Source organism: Bos indicus x Bos taurus, chromosome 10 (assembly GCF_003369695.1).
Source record: "Bos indicus x Bos taurus breed Angus x Brahman F1 hybrid chromosome 10, Bos_hybrid_MaternalHap_v2.0, whole genome shotgun sequence".
Lineage (NCBI taxonomy): Eukaryota > Metazoa > Chordata > Mammalia > Artiodactyla > Bovidae > Bos > Bos indicus x Bos taurus.
The window spans coordinates 12,323,827-12,338,039 of record NC_040085.1 but is presented as its reverse complement, the minus strand read 5'-3'; the positions used below and the strand labels follow the sequence as shown (position 1 = coordinate 12,338,039).

The following is a 14,213-nucleotide window of genomic DNA, read 5'->3' as shown; positions in this document are numbered from 1 at the left end:
GATGGACATCTAATTCATTCAATACCTTTCCCCTCCAAAATAAAGCCTTTGAATGTACATTTTCTTCCTTTCTATTCTGTGGATTGTGAATGTGTTCAGAGAAGTTACTTTCTTGCATGAACAAGCACAGCAAAAAAGTGGCCGAGTTGAATTCAAGCTCTGACCTCCTGTCTCTGTTGATATGGAGGATGAACCCTGGTCCAGCTTGCCTCTCCTCATCAGTGTTTTATGGCTGAGCCCTTCTGGCCTGCTCTGTCCCAGGCAGCTGATCCCAGGACCACATGCTACCCATTAACTGAGACCCATTAGGCTTGCTATCAATCACCATCATTCTATATGATTTCAAAGAGTCTATCCAATTGCCCCTATAAGTCAGTATCAGTAATCTCAATATTTTGCCATCTGAACTTGGTTTCTCAGGCTGTATATTGCTCCTGGAAATGGCTTAAAAATTCTTTCAGGCTGAGTGTGCTGACTTGGAGTTTGGACAACACACGTACCCCACATGCCAGGCAAACACCAGGCTCTTGTCTCCAGGAAGCCCAGCTGATGCCTCCTCCATCTGGGACAGACGACCTGGTTATCCAATCAGCAGCCCAGGGAAGGATGGATGGATGGGGTCTCATGTCTGTCCCCTCATTTGCTAGGACAGATGTTGGACCAGATCACCTCTAGGCAGTATAACAAGCACAGGTCTAGTGACCCAGGCTGGCCTGAGGTCCAGGATGTAAGTCTCTCTAAGCTTCTATTTCCTTACTCTTAAAATGGGGCTAATAATAGTTCCTTCCTCTGAGTATACTTGTGAGAATTGATGAGTTAGTCTATATGAAGGGCTCAGCAGTGTCTGACACATAGTGAGGACTCAGTCTGTGTGAGCAATTATTATGAATATTTCTGCGGATCTGTCTGTTTGAAAGATAGAGAAGACAGTCTCCATTTGGGTGGCAGGCTCCATCACCATTTGGTGAAGAAGCATTAGCCAGGGGCTGTGACACGTCCAGCAGCAGCCAAGCAGAGCTGCCAGCTCTGTCTCTCAGCAGAGCCCACTGGGAAGAGGTCAATTGTTAGATGTGAACCCATGATGCTTTTCTTATAGGTCAAAGCTGTGTCAGTGGAAGCAGAAGGGGACCAAGAGAAAAGCCATGTGGTAGACAGAACAATGGCCCTCTGAAGGTGTCTGGGTCCTAATCCCTGGAACTGGGATGTGTTTGTTTAATGTGGCAAAAGGGATTTTGCAGATATAATTAAGCTATCCTGGGTTTTGAGGTGGAGAGATTTATCTGGCTGAGCTCAGTGTAACCAGAAGGGTCCTTAATAAGAAAGAGGCAGGAGGGTGAGAGTCAGAGAAGGAGATGTGACGGCAGAAGACGGTCAGAGGCAGAGAGATCTAAAGGTGTTACTTGGCTGGCTCTGAAGATGGAAGAGGGGGCCACGAACCAAGGAATGAAAGTGGCCTCTTGAATTTGAAAAAGGCAAGGAGATCAATTCTTTCTCAGAGCTTGCAGAGAATCCATAGCTCACCAACACCTTGATTTCTGCCCAGCAAAACCCATTTTGGACTTTTGACCTCCAGAACTATAGGATAGTAAATTTGCCATTGTTTTATGCTCCTCAGTTTGAGGTCACTTGTTGCAGCAGCAATAGGAAACTAATACATAAGACAATTCAAGATGTTGAACTGAAAGGCAGGCTGAGAACGTTCACTTTGGGGTTTTTTCAGTTTTAAAAAAATTTAATTAATTTTATTTTTGGCTGCACTCGGTCTTTGTCGCTGTGCGGGCTCCTCTCCAGCTGCAGCGTGCGGGCTTCCCAATGCGATAGCTTCTCTTGTTGTGGTTCCTGGGCTTTACAGCACAGGCTCAGCAGTTGTGGTGCATGGGCTCCGTTGCTCCGTGACATGTGGGATCTTCCTGGATCAGGGATCAGACTGCAGTGGCAGGTGGATTCTTATCTACCTACCACCAGGGAAGTTCTGTTCACTTCACGTTTAAATCAAGTGCACGAAACACTCTCAGAGAAAGTTCAGGCGAATGCTGAAGCATCCTCTGATACATTGACTCTGAAGTATGTGCCCATGAATTTGCGCTGTGTTAACTAAGAGACAGAGGACAGATATACAAGAAGAACAGAGAAAGGGCTTTAAAAGGAAATGATCTGGGATGATTGGCAGCAAAACGAGGAGTTTTACCTGGTCTCCTGTGAGGTGGCACCTGTGGGCTGATGGCGTTGTTCCCCATGATCACGTACTCATAATGGACTCCTGGGTTAGGCTGCTGGTGTATCATCTGACAACACAGAGGTCAATGTCACTGCACAGGCACATCCCTTTCCGGCTGACTCTGGGCTCAATGGTGTAAGTGGCATTAACTATAAATGAGTGGATTGATTTACATCTAATAATAATAGTGGGCCAGCGACAGACTAAATGAAAGCTATTTTCAGATGGCTTTTTGCTATTTGCTTTTGAAGAATGAGGAACATAGTCTTTGAGAGATTCGGAAGAAAACTAGGCTGAAGGTCAAGATTTTATAAGTTCCAAATGGAAAGATGGGAGCAACGGTAGCTACCCTTTTTGTTGGCTCCCCACCATTTTCTCCATGACGTAGATTTTGTGCACAGATCTCAAAATGTCCAAGAGACACTTAGGTTTACACCACAGAGACACTGTTTGAACACTAGGTGGTGAGGCAGAGTCATGAAGGAACGGCCAGACTTCCGGCAGTGCCAGCAGGAGCTCTTCTAGGTTCCTTTGAAGTCCTGTGCCTGGCCTGTGAGCCTGGCTCAGGAAGGTCTGCCCCAACCTTCTCCCTTATTGACTCTTTGAGTCCCATCCCCTCTCATCCATGGAAAGGTCCAGAATCACAGAGAGGTGGGGTGAGAAATACAGGTACCAAATAAGGGAAGTGTCTCCTGGGTCCTATTCTCTCAGAAACCCATGATAAAAGCTGCATAGGGCCGTGGAAGTCACCCAGAATACAAAACAAGCCAGTACACAGTGGCAGATTAATTCCCTCCCTATTGGGTTCGGAGCACAAAATCCTTTGTACCCATGGCTTTCCTGGTGGGAAGCAGGGTGGTGGGCTAAATAAAGCAGTTGAACAGGAATCTGAAGTGAAAATACGAGCCAGGCAAGGAGACAGGGTCGTGTTTTGATGTTTCTGTACTGCTTTATAAAGGGGTTCTCCTGTTGACCAGCCGTGTCACCTGCAGCAAGTCCCTCAATCTCATAGCCTCTGATTTCTTCATCTGGAGAGACAGGAGGTTAGAATCACAGCTGATCTCTGAGGTCCTGTTAGCTAGAGGTGTTCTCTGAGTCACTCCTGCAAGGGTGGGTCCTGTTTGGTCCATGAGGGTATCTGCTCCATTCATTTATGCCATCAGCCCTCACTCCTTCCCTACGTGTGAAACAGGGCTTCCTGTCTATAAATCATCCAGGGGAAGGCAGACATAAGAACCCTGGGGGCCCTCAGATCTAGGAACCACGTGGGGAGCAGAGAATCCCTGAGAGACATGGTGGCGTGACCACAGGTTCCCACGATCCAGTCCTAGTTCCCTCACTTCTCTTTTCACACAATCGGACACTCCTTCTGAGCCTGGAAATCCTTCCCCACTCTTCTGTGCGAATGTTCTGCCAGTACAAACCTTGTCCCGTTTATGAAATTATTATTGGCCACCACATCCCAGACCACCCACAGTGGGCCTTTAACAACCTGAGTTTTTACCCCTGATGCCATTTGAAACTTACCCAGAGTCCAACAACCACTGGACAGTCTATTAAAAATAGACTCAGTCTATTCAGAATGAGTTATAACAAGGCTTCCTTTGTTGTTTCTAGTCCATGAGCCACTGGGCCCAAAGGGAATGAACAGGTAACTGTATAGTTGGACAAGTAATATTTATAAAACTCACACTCAGCAAATATCAGGTACACCAGTGTGACTCTGGAGATGGTGAGAGAATATATATTGATGGGCGAGCTCATTCCTTTTTATCAAAACTTTGATTTTGAGATTTTATTTCTGGTCCTCTTTTATTTCCTGATCTTTTTTAAGAAGCTTGGATTCTAGTGGTTTCATATAAAAATAAAGCCCATTTTTTAACTGTGGGGCAACTTAATACTTTTAGTTTCTTGTAAAAGAAATCAAAGTGCTGTCTTCTGGGAAGCAGGGAACTTCTAGTAAATCTCTGTATTGTTACTCCAAGCTTTACTGTGTCATGCGGAGGACTCTGGAGTTCTTGTTTCTTCACTTGCTTTAATCGAATTTGAAGAGGGCTGGGAACTGTGAGTGGTCTTGTCTTGCTTTAGGCATTTGCTTTCTTTTGCCGTAAAAAGAAAACACGCCAAATTAGCATAGGAGGAAAGTGCCTGGAGGAGATCCAGTGCTCATGAAATAAAGGATATGTTTTGCCTCTGATTTGATTCAACAAGTAAAATTGGTTTTACTGGGTCAGTAAACGCTGAGGCATCTGGGAGAGTTTATGTTCTATGAGCTGGTACATTTGGAGGTGAGTGGCAAAGATGAGCGCCAAGCATGTAAGGGCACCCCAAAAGGCGCCGCTCAAATGATCTTACTGAGCCGGGGCAACATTTGTTGTTTAATTTTTCCAAGTGTGGGCCTGAGAAGCAAGAAGACACAAAGGCAATAGTTCAAACTCACATAAACATCCAAGATCTCATTAGTGGGACCTTCGGCCAAAAAGGACTCTCCAGCAGTGCTCGAAATCTCATTTGGACGCTTGTATGTGAACATGGTCCCTCCGCCCTCGTATTTTCCAGGCCGGTCAATTGCCCAGTTCCCATTGATGATGGAGCGGCCAGAACGACTTCGCAAGGCTGTTGAGAAAAATGAGACAGTCCTCAGGTGAGCCCAGGTGTGCGCAAGAAACTGACTGACCCCTGGTTGCTGGCTTATTCATTCATCAAGCTTGTTGCTTCAACCACTATGTGCGGGGCACTGGCCTAGGCCTTGGGGCAGGATGAGGAGTCTAGATCACATCCCTTTGGGCCTCATCACTCCTTCAACTGACTTCAACCCCTTCTACCTCTTGGACTTAATCTAAAAAGGAAGGGTGGGAGAGGTTAGGAGAGAAGGACGTGGAACATGCGAGAAAGGAGAAACTCAGAGGTGGAAGACAAAAGGAAGGGGGAACAGAAACTGTATTCTATCCCATTATCTAAAGGTGAGAGGTTGCACACTGGCAGCTCATGAGCTGATTTTGGCTCACAAATGAGCTTAATTTGGCCATTGTAGTGTTTTTATTTTTAAAAAATTGAACCCAAATTTAAGAATTGGGAGATTTCACATAAAAGGTTTAGAGCTCTAGCTTCTCTTGTAAAACAAGAAGACATGTTACCCTTGGCTCCACGTTCTGTCATGGCAGCAATCATGGAGCTGGGAGCAATCATGGAGCTGGGAGGACCACCTCTGTTAGGGCCTGCATGCTCTGACTGCCCTACTCCCCACCACTCCTTAATACTCCCCAACACTGAAGCGAAGTCTCAGTTTATTACCCATTGACTCATGAATATAGATTATGCATCATGCTTGAATTATTTTTTCTTACTGAATAGAATTTTTCTTACAGTTCTTCCTACCTGTATGTCTACTAAAAGCAGCAAAACTAAAGATGGGCTAGGAGGGTCATATGATTTTCTCCTACTTAGATTCATGTGTATCCCCTGACTTCTGTGGCCTTCTAAGGATGGGCGCTGTGAACCACTCCCACATACACGGTCAGAATGGATCTTCACAACACTGCTAAGCAGATGTGCAGCTTCATTGTTCAGAGCACGTCTGAGGGGGAACTTGCTCAAGTTCAGAGATGGGTGACAGAACTCTGACTTGGAGTCCACACTCAGGAGGGAGGTAATAAAGGAGAAGAGGGGCAAGGAGCAAGATTCTGTGGTTACTGAGAGAAGAAAGGACGCATATTCCCCCCTCACACATTTGGTACCTGGATACCACCCCGCTCCCCCAGGCCAAAGGAAAATTGGATTTAAAGGAGACCCTATTCTTCTTTTTAAAAAATATTTATTTACTTTTTTGACTGTTGGGTCTTAGCTGTGGCACACAAGATCTTCTGTTGTGGCACGTGGCTCAGCTGACCCGTGAAATGTGGGATCTTTAGTTCCCTGCCCAGGGATCAAATCCACGTGCCCTGCATTGCAAGGCAGATTCTTATACACTGAAACACAGGGGAAGCCCCAAAGGAGATCTTGCTCTAAGTGACATGCTCAACAGTAGGCCTGTGGTGGCACTGGTCCTGTGTACTTTCAATTTACAGTTACTAAACTTAATGTGTTTTACAATATATTATGAAAAATTTTACACATGAACAAAAGGAGTGAGAAACGTATAATAAGCCTCCATGTACCCATCCCATCACCCAGCCTTAGCTTGTTTTGCTTTGCCAATTCCAGACATTATCTTTACAATTTTCAGTGGTGGTGGTAGTTTAGTCACTAAGTTGCGTCTGACTCTTGTGACCCCATGGACTGTAGCCTGCCAGGCTCTTCTGTCCATGGGATTCTCCAGGCAAGAATACCTGGAGAGGGGGTTGCCATTTCCTTCACCAGAGACATTTTTTAGTCAGTTCAGTCGCTCAGTCATGTCTGACTCTTTGTGACCCCATGCATCGGAGCACGCCAGGCCTCCCTGTCCATCACTAACTCCCGGAGTTCATTCAGACTCACGTCCATCGAGTCAAGTGATGCCATCCAGCCATCTCATCCTCTGTCGTCCCCTTCTCCTCCTGCCCCCAATCTCTCCCAGCATCAGAGTCTTTTCCAATGAGTCAACTCTGTATGAGGTGGCCAAAGTATTGGAGTTTCAGCTTCAGCATCATTCCCTCCAAAGAAATCCCAGGGCTGATCTCCTTCAGAATGGACTGGTTGGATCTCCTTGCAGTCCAAGGGACTCTCAAGAGTCTTCTCCAACACCACAGTTCAAAAGCATCAATTCTTCGGCACTCAGCTTTCTCCACAGTCCAACTCTCACATCCATACATGACCACTGGAAAAACCCATAACCTTGACTAGACAGACCTTTGTTGGCAAAGTAATGTCTCTGCTTTTGAATATGCTATCTAGTTGGTCATAACTTTCCTTCCAAGAAGTAAGTGTCTTTTAATTTCATGGCTGCAGTCACCATCTGCAGTGATTTTGGAGCCCCCCAAAATAAAGTCTGACACTGTTTCCACTGTTTCCCCATCTATTTCCCATGAAGTGATAGGACCAGATGCCATGATCTTCATTTTTTGAATGTTGAGTTTTAAGCCAACTTTTTCACTCTCCTCTTTCACCTTCATCAAGAGGCTTTTTAGTTCCTCTTCACTTTCTGCCATAAGGGTGGTGTCATCTGCATATCTGAGGTTATTGATATTTCTCCTGGCAATCTTGATTCCAGCTTGTGCTTTTTCCAGCCCAGCATTTCTCATGATGTACTCTGCGTATAAGTTAAATAAGCAGAGGGACAATATACAGCCTTGACGTACTCCTTTTCCTATTTGGAACCAGTCTGTTGTTCCATGTCCAGTTCTAACTGTTGCTTCCTGACCTGCATACAGATTTCTCAAGAGGCAGTCAGGTGGTCTGGTATTCCCATCTCTTTCAGATCTCACTAAAGTATAAAGACTCTTTGTTTCTTAAAGCCAGTTGCAGCAGTGTTTTCTACAATGGGCCTTCCCAGGCCTGCAGAGTCAGAAGCTGCTTGCAGGAGTGGAAGAACCCCCAAGGCCGAGGTGACCTGCGCCTCCCACCTGCCAAAGATGCTATCCCTGGCTGGCTCATGGCCATGGCTCCTGGGAGACCACAGCTGTGGAACATCGAATACCAAGTTAGAAAATCACTTCAGCTTACTGAGTGGAAAGGAAGAGTCAAGGGTTGAGAATGAGGATGAATAGGTTTGGGCCATTTTCTCTCAAAACCATAGTTCTTGAGAGTGGTCCATATAGGGTCTCTCTGTTCTCATTTCCCATTCACTTCTCAGTCATCTGCAATCTGGCTCTTATTCCCATTATTTCACTGAAACAATTCAAATGAATGTGACCAGGACCTCCACGTTGTCAAATCCAATGGGCATTTTCAGTCTTCCTCTTATTGGATGTCTTGGCAGCATTTAGCACTACTGGCTGCTCCATCCTATTTGAAGTCTTCTTTCACTGGTTTCTGGGACACTCACTCAACTGGCTTTCCTCCTGCTCTTGGGCTCTGCATCTGTTCTTTATTTTTTCTCATCTTTTTCTACTTGGCCATTAAATGTTAGTGTTCCTTAAGGCTTCAGAGTAGACCTGATTTGGGTGTTGTACTCCTTTCACGGGCAATTGCATCTATGCCCATGGCTTCAATTACTATATTCCAGTGAGTTTGATATTTATGTCTCCAATTCAGTATTATCCTCTGGTCCTAAGCTTGTGGGATTTTAGTTCCCTGACCAGGGATCAAACCTAGGCCCTCAGCAGTGAGAGTGTGGAGTCCTAACTGCTGGACCTCCAGGGAATTCCCTAGTCCCAGACTTGTATATCTAATCACCTATTTGACAACATCCCTCAGATGTGTAGGTCTGAACTCATTCTTGACCTCTTCCAGTATTTCTTTTTTAACTGAAGTATAGTTGATTTACAACATTAGGTTACTTTCCGGTTTTAGTGCATAATGATTCAGTATTTTCACAGAATATACTCCCTTTCCACTTCCCCTTTTGTTTTCTATATCTGTGAGTCAATGTTTGTTTTGCACATGCATTCATTTATATTATTTGTTAGACTCCACTTATAAGTGATATCATATAGTGTTTTTCTCTGTCTGACTTATTTCACTAAGCCTAATATTCTCTATTAGGTCCATTCACGTTGCTGCAAATGGAAGAATTTCATTCTTTTTATGGCTAAGTAACCTTCCTTGGTGACTCAGTGGTAAAGAATCCGCCTGCCAACGCAAGAGATGCAGGTTTGATCTCTGGGTCAGGAAGATCCCCTGGAGAAGGAAATGGCAATCCACTCTAGTATTCTTGCCTGGAAAATCCCGTGGACAGAGGAGCCTGGCAGGCTACAGTCCATAGGGTCACAAAAGGGTTGAATACAACTTAGCAACTAAACAACAACTGTTACCCCTGCATCCCCACACTGTTGGTGGGAGTGTAAACTGATCCGACCTTGGAAGGCAGTTTGGTTACTAACTATTCTCAGGTCAAGAATATGAGGCTAAATGCCCCTCCTCCCCTTTCCCTCCACGCCCCCGCCTTCCACAATAGGTTTAAATGCCCATATTCTTGACCTGAGAATTATTCTTCTAGGAAACTATTTGATGGATATTCTTCTGTAAGTATACAAAAGTGTTTTTTTAATAAGGATATTCTCTGCAGATTGTTTTCAACTGAGAAAACTAAAACCAACCTAAATATGCATAAATAGAGGATTACTTAAGTAAACTGTCATCTTGGATAACCATGCAATGGAATACCACATGGCCCTAAAAACAATGAGGCAGGTCTACGGGTATGAAATGAACTCTGTGATACATTTTAAAATGAAACAAAAGTACAAAACAGTCCATTTGGTACGGTCTCATTTGTTATACACTTTAAAATAAAAATATACACATTAAAAAACATGTAGGCACACACATAAACATTTTAGGGCGAGACAGTCCTAAAACAATTAACATTTGGGGAAAGGAATGGAGGTTTAAGTTGGGATGGGAGATGAGAAGGGAGACATTTATTTCCCACTTTATATCCTTTTACTACCTTTTAAAATTTGTTTTACCACATGCATATATTACTTTCTTTAAAGCTTAAAAAATTTTAATTAATATAAAGGACATGGTACAAGCAGAAATAAAATATTTTCTCCCTTTTCACAGCTTCTCCTTAAAATCCAATTTGGAGCATCAAAAGCTCAGAATTGAGGTAGGTTCTGGCTAAGATTTTATTGCTGTTAATGGCAGTGTTATAGAAGAGGTTATTATCTGGAAACCAAAAAGTCCATTAAAGAACCATTTGAAGTATGGCAAAGAGCCCCCTAGGAAATTAAACACTGGGACCCTGAATCTTTTTTACCATCTACTACTGTTATCCATGGGGCTTCCCTGGTGACTCAGCAATAAAGAATCTGCTTGCCAATTCAGGAGACTTGGGTTTGATCCTTGAGTTGGCAAGATCCCCTGGAGAAGGAAATGGCAACCCATTCCAGTATTCTTGCCTGGAAAATGCATGGATAGAGGAGATTGGTGGGCTATAGTCCTTAGGTCACAAAAGAGTCAGACACAACTTAACGACTAAATAACTATTGTCCATGGATTCTCACTAAGGGTTTAGATGAATTTTAAACCATAGACTAGCAAAACACTTAAAAAAAAAAGCAACATCAGATTTTTTGCAAACATGGTCCTAATACCATATGCCCAGAGGTTAGCTTCTGAGACAGGTCCAAAATTAGCCCCCCATCTGGCCTTACATTGAAAACAGCTGCATCTACAATATCTGTACTTGTAAGCAGCTCCAGGGCTATTGATGGTGTCCAGAACTAACTCACAAAAAGGTGCAGGTGACTCATGGCTCTTGCTAGTGCGTGTGTTCACTGAGGTCAAGATTTGGCAAAGTCTGTGTGAAAGGCAACCTTACAACTATGTCAGTAAGAGGAAATCTCCACTCTTGTTGGACATTGGGGTTTTATTCCAGTTTATTTTTTTATTTATTTATTTTTTTAATTTTATTTTATTTTTAAACTTTACATAATTGTATTAGTTTTGCCAAATATCAAAATGAATCCGCCACAGGCATACATGTGTTCCCCATCCTGAACCCTCCTCCCTCCTCCCTCCCCACACCATCCCTCTGGGTCGTCTCAGTGCACCAGCCCCAAGCATCCAGTATCGCGCATCGAACATGGACTGGCAACTCGTTTCTTACATGATATTCTACATGTTTCAATGTCACTCTCCCAAATCTTCCCACCCTCTCCCTCTCCCACAGAGTCCATAAGACTGTTCTATAAATGGTCAATGCTGGGCATATATATTTGGCCTAAACTCTTTGTATCAACAGTGCCCTTCTCCAAGGTTCATGTACATTAATATATCCATGCCCTGCTTCTCATACACCTCATCCCACCATCTTAATGCCCGCTGTTGATGACCCAAACACTGGCTCCATGATGGATCACTGTGATCCTCCTACTAACAAGTTCCTCGAAGCTTCTTAATATTTCAGTAATTCTTAGAAGCTATAATGGAAGCAGCACAACAAACTCAAGGGTACAGAGGTCGGACGTCACTGGCACTGCTGCTCTGATACAGCTGGAGGTCTGTGGTCCTGCCATTTCTGGTCTATGAGCTTCCATAGAAGCCCACATACGGGCACCATCCCAAGTGAGTCTCAGAATATGTTACCCAAGCTAGATACCCTGAAAATGGAACACAATCACTCACTTCACAAGGACCACCTTGGAGGGGTCTGTCAATCGCATCTTTATTTTCACTAACCCCCAACTGAAACTTGGCATTCCTTCTATTATAAATATAGGCAACAGACCATAATAGTATTAGCAATACTGTGACTTGGTCACTGATAGAAGTCACTCATGTATTCATATGACATTATAGATGTTACAAATATTTTGAAATATTGTTTAAAAACTCATCACTATTCTGGAATTATAGTAATGTAAAACCCTCCATGACATTACCTATTTTAATGTCAAAGAATCACATCACTATGTATATTACAAGTTATTCTTCTAAAATATTTTTATAATTTTAATTAAGTATAATTGGTTTCCATTTTTTCCTCTGTATCTTATTTTATAGATTTAAAAACAGTATTCTGAGATGGTATCCACAGACTGCCAAGGGAGTCCAAAGCACAAAAATGTGAAGAACCTTTGGTCTAATGATTTATTGTTTTCAAAACACAAATGAACTCACAAAATATGAATGCCAATCCTATAGGGCAAGCAGGACACATACTGTCTGTATCATACAAATGAGAAAATAGGTTCAGAGAGATTAAGTTGCTTGCTCATGGTCGCAGACTATTAGGTTAAGTTCAGGATTTGAACGTTGATGCTCTACTTCCACATTCATTGCAATTGTGGCAGTAATTCTCAGAGTGTGGTCCTTGGGCCAGCAGCATTAGCATCCCCTGGAAGCTGGTAGATGTGTTGGCTCAGGCTGGCTGAATCAGAAATTTGGGTGGGGCCCAGCACTCACGTTAAGCAAGCTGTCCTGGTGGCTGCAGTGCACTCAAAGTTGGAGAAGCACTGCAGTATACCTTCCCACCCTCATCTCTTATTTTTCAGTCCAGATCAAAAGAGAAGATGTCTTCATCAAAGGAGGAACGGTTTCACGTCTTATATATCGGCTTTGCCTGGGCGACAGAGCTGACACTGAGAGAAGGGTAGCAAAAGGGCCAGTCTGGGGGTTGAAACCTATGTTCATTCCACCCTACTACTGAAGCTCTTGTCACAATGCCCTCCTTCGAGCATTTAGGATTCTAGGAGCTGACTTTTTCCATGAATTTCAAGTTACCAGTAATCAACCCTGCTGCTGCTGCTGCTGCCAAGTCGCTTCAGTCTTGTCCAACTCTGTGCGACCCCGGAGACAGCAACCCACCAGGCTCCCCCGTCTCTGGGATTCTCTAGGCAAGAATACTGGAGTGGGTTGCCATTTCCTTCTCCAATGCATGAAAGTGAAAAGTCAAAGTGAAGTCGCTCAGTCGTGTCTGACTCCTAGCGACCTCATGGACTGCAGCCTTCCAGGGTCCTCCATCCATGGGATTTTCCAGGCAAGAGTACTGGAGTGGGGTGCCATTAACCCTAGAGGATGCCTATTATCAAGTGACTTTACACACAAAGAGTAAACCATTAAAGGTTTGGATTGTGACTAACCCTTGGGGTGTGTATAACACAGTCCAATTCAACTCAACAAAAAATTAAATCAAGACACTGAGAAAACCCTGTAAAATGAAACTGTACTGTTAGATCCTTGCATGTACAATTTTTCCCATTACTGACACGGGATGTGTATTACACCAGAAAAGCAGTAGTTGCCAGGTACATGATTAAATTCTGATGCAGTTGTCATTTCCTAAACACATGTGGAATTGGTCTGATTAAATCATCTCAGTTGAGTTAATTGCATTGGCAACTCAATTTATAGCTATATTAAATTAAAAAAATAGGATGTAACTTGCATATAGTAAAATATTTAAATTATAGCTTGATGACTTTTTTGTCTTTGTATTGTGCCTGTGTTACTGCTACCTGGATAAAGATGCACAACATCCCAGCTCCTGCAGAAGGCTCCTTCCTGCCCCCTCAGAATCATTATCCCATCCTCACAAATCTTAGCGGTTGCCACTACTCTGCTTTCTAGAGTCCTATTTTCCCTGGTTTTGAATTTCACATAAATGGAATAATATCATACATCCTCTTTTACATTGAAGATCTTTTACTTAACTTGATGTCCATGAGATTCATCCACTTTGTTGCTTTTATCGGGAGTTTCATTCTTTTTCACAGCAATTTATTATTGTATAAATATGCCACAATGTGCTTTTCTATTATTGATTGACTTTTGGTGAAGTTCCAGTTTTTGGCTCTTATGCATAAAGCTGCTGCAAACATTATGCTTTCGGTGGACATAAGTCCTTATCTCTGTTGGGAATATACCCAGAAGTAGAATTGCTGGATTATAGGTATATGCATGCTTAGTTGCAATAGGCACTATCAAACATTTTTCCAAGATGGCTGGACGAAATATTGTTGGGAGCCAGGGATCTCACTGTGGAAAGGAGACATATAAATATGGAATGGGGGAAGGCAGCATAGAACCTTGTGGGGATGGATTTAAATTTGAGATAAAAGTGTGAAAAAGGGGTATTTGTGTAGGTGTGGCTGATTCACTTTGCTATACAGCAGAGGCTAACACAGTATTGTAAGGCAACTATACTCCAATAAAAATTAATTAAAAATTAATTTGAGATAAAAGCATGAATTAATGATTTTGAAATAATGTATATATTGGTGTATGTACATATGCACAAAAATATATATGCATGCATGTGTATTTTTATTACATGTATGAATATATATTGTTGTTGTTGTTGTTTAGTTGCTAAGTTGTGGCTGACTCTTTGTGACCCCATGGACTGTAGTCCACCAGGCTCCTCTGTCCATGGGATTTCCCAGGTAAGAATACTAGAGTGGGTTGCCAT

At 43.1% G+C, this 14,213-nt stretch overlaps 1 protein-coding gene across 4 annotated transcripts in view; it reads right to left on the bottom strand.

The window, feature by feature from the left end:
* The window catches only part of THSD4 (thrombospondin type 1 domain containing 4), a 673,523-nt gene that overhangs the window by 30,771 nt on the left and 628,539 nt on the right, over positions 1-14,213 (bottom strand). For all 4 annotated transcript variants that reach the window (XM_027553103.1, XM_027553105.1, XM_027553104.1 and 1 more), the window contains 2 exons: positions 4,659-4,834; positions 2,189-2,285 (listed from right to left, as the gene is read on the bottom strand). In XM_027553103.1, the coding sequence (XP_027408904.1) occupies positions 2,189-2,285; positions 4,659-4,834 (273 nt within the window). The remainder of the gene's footprint in view (positions 1-2,188; positions 2,286-4,658; positions 4,835-14,213) is intronic.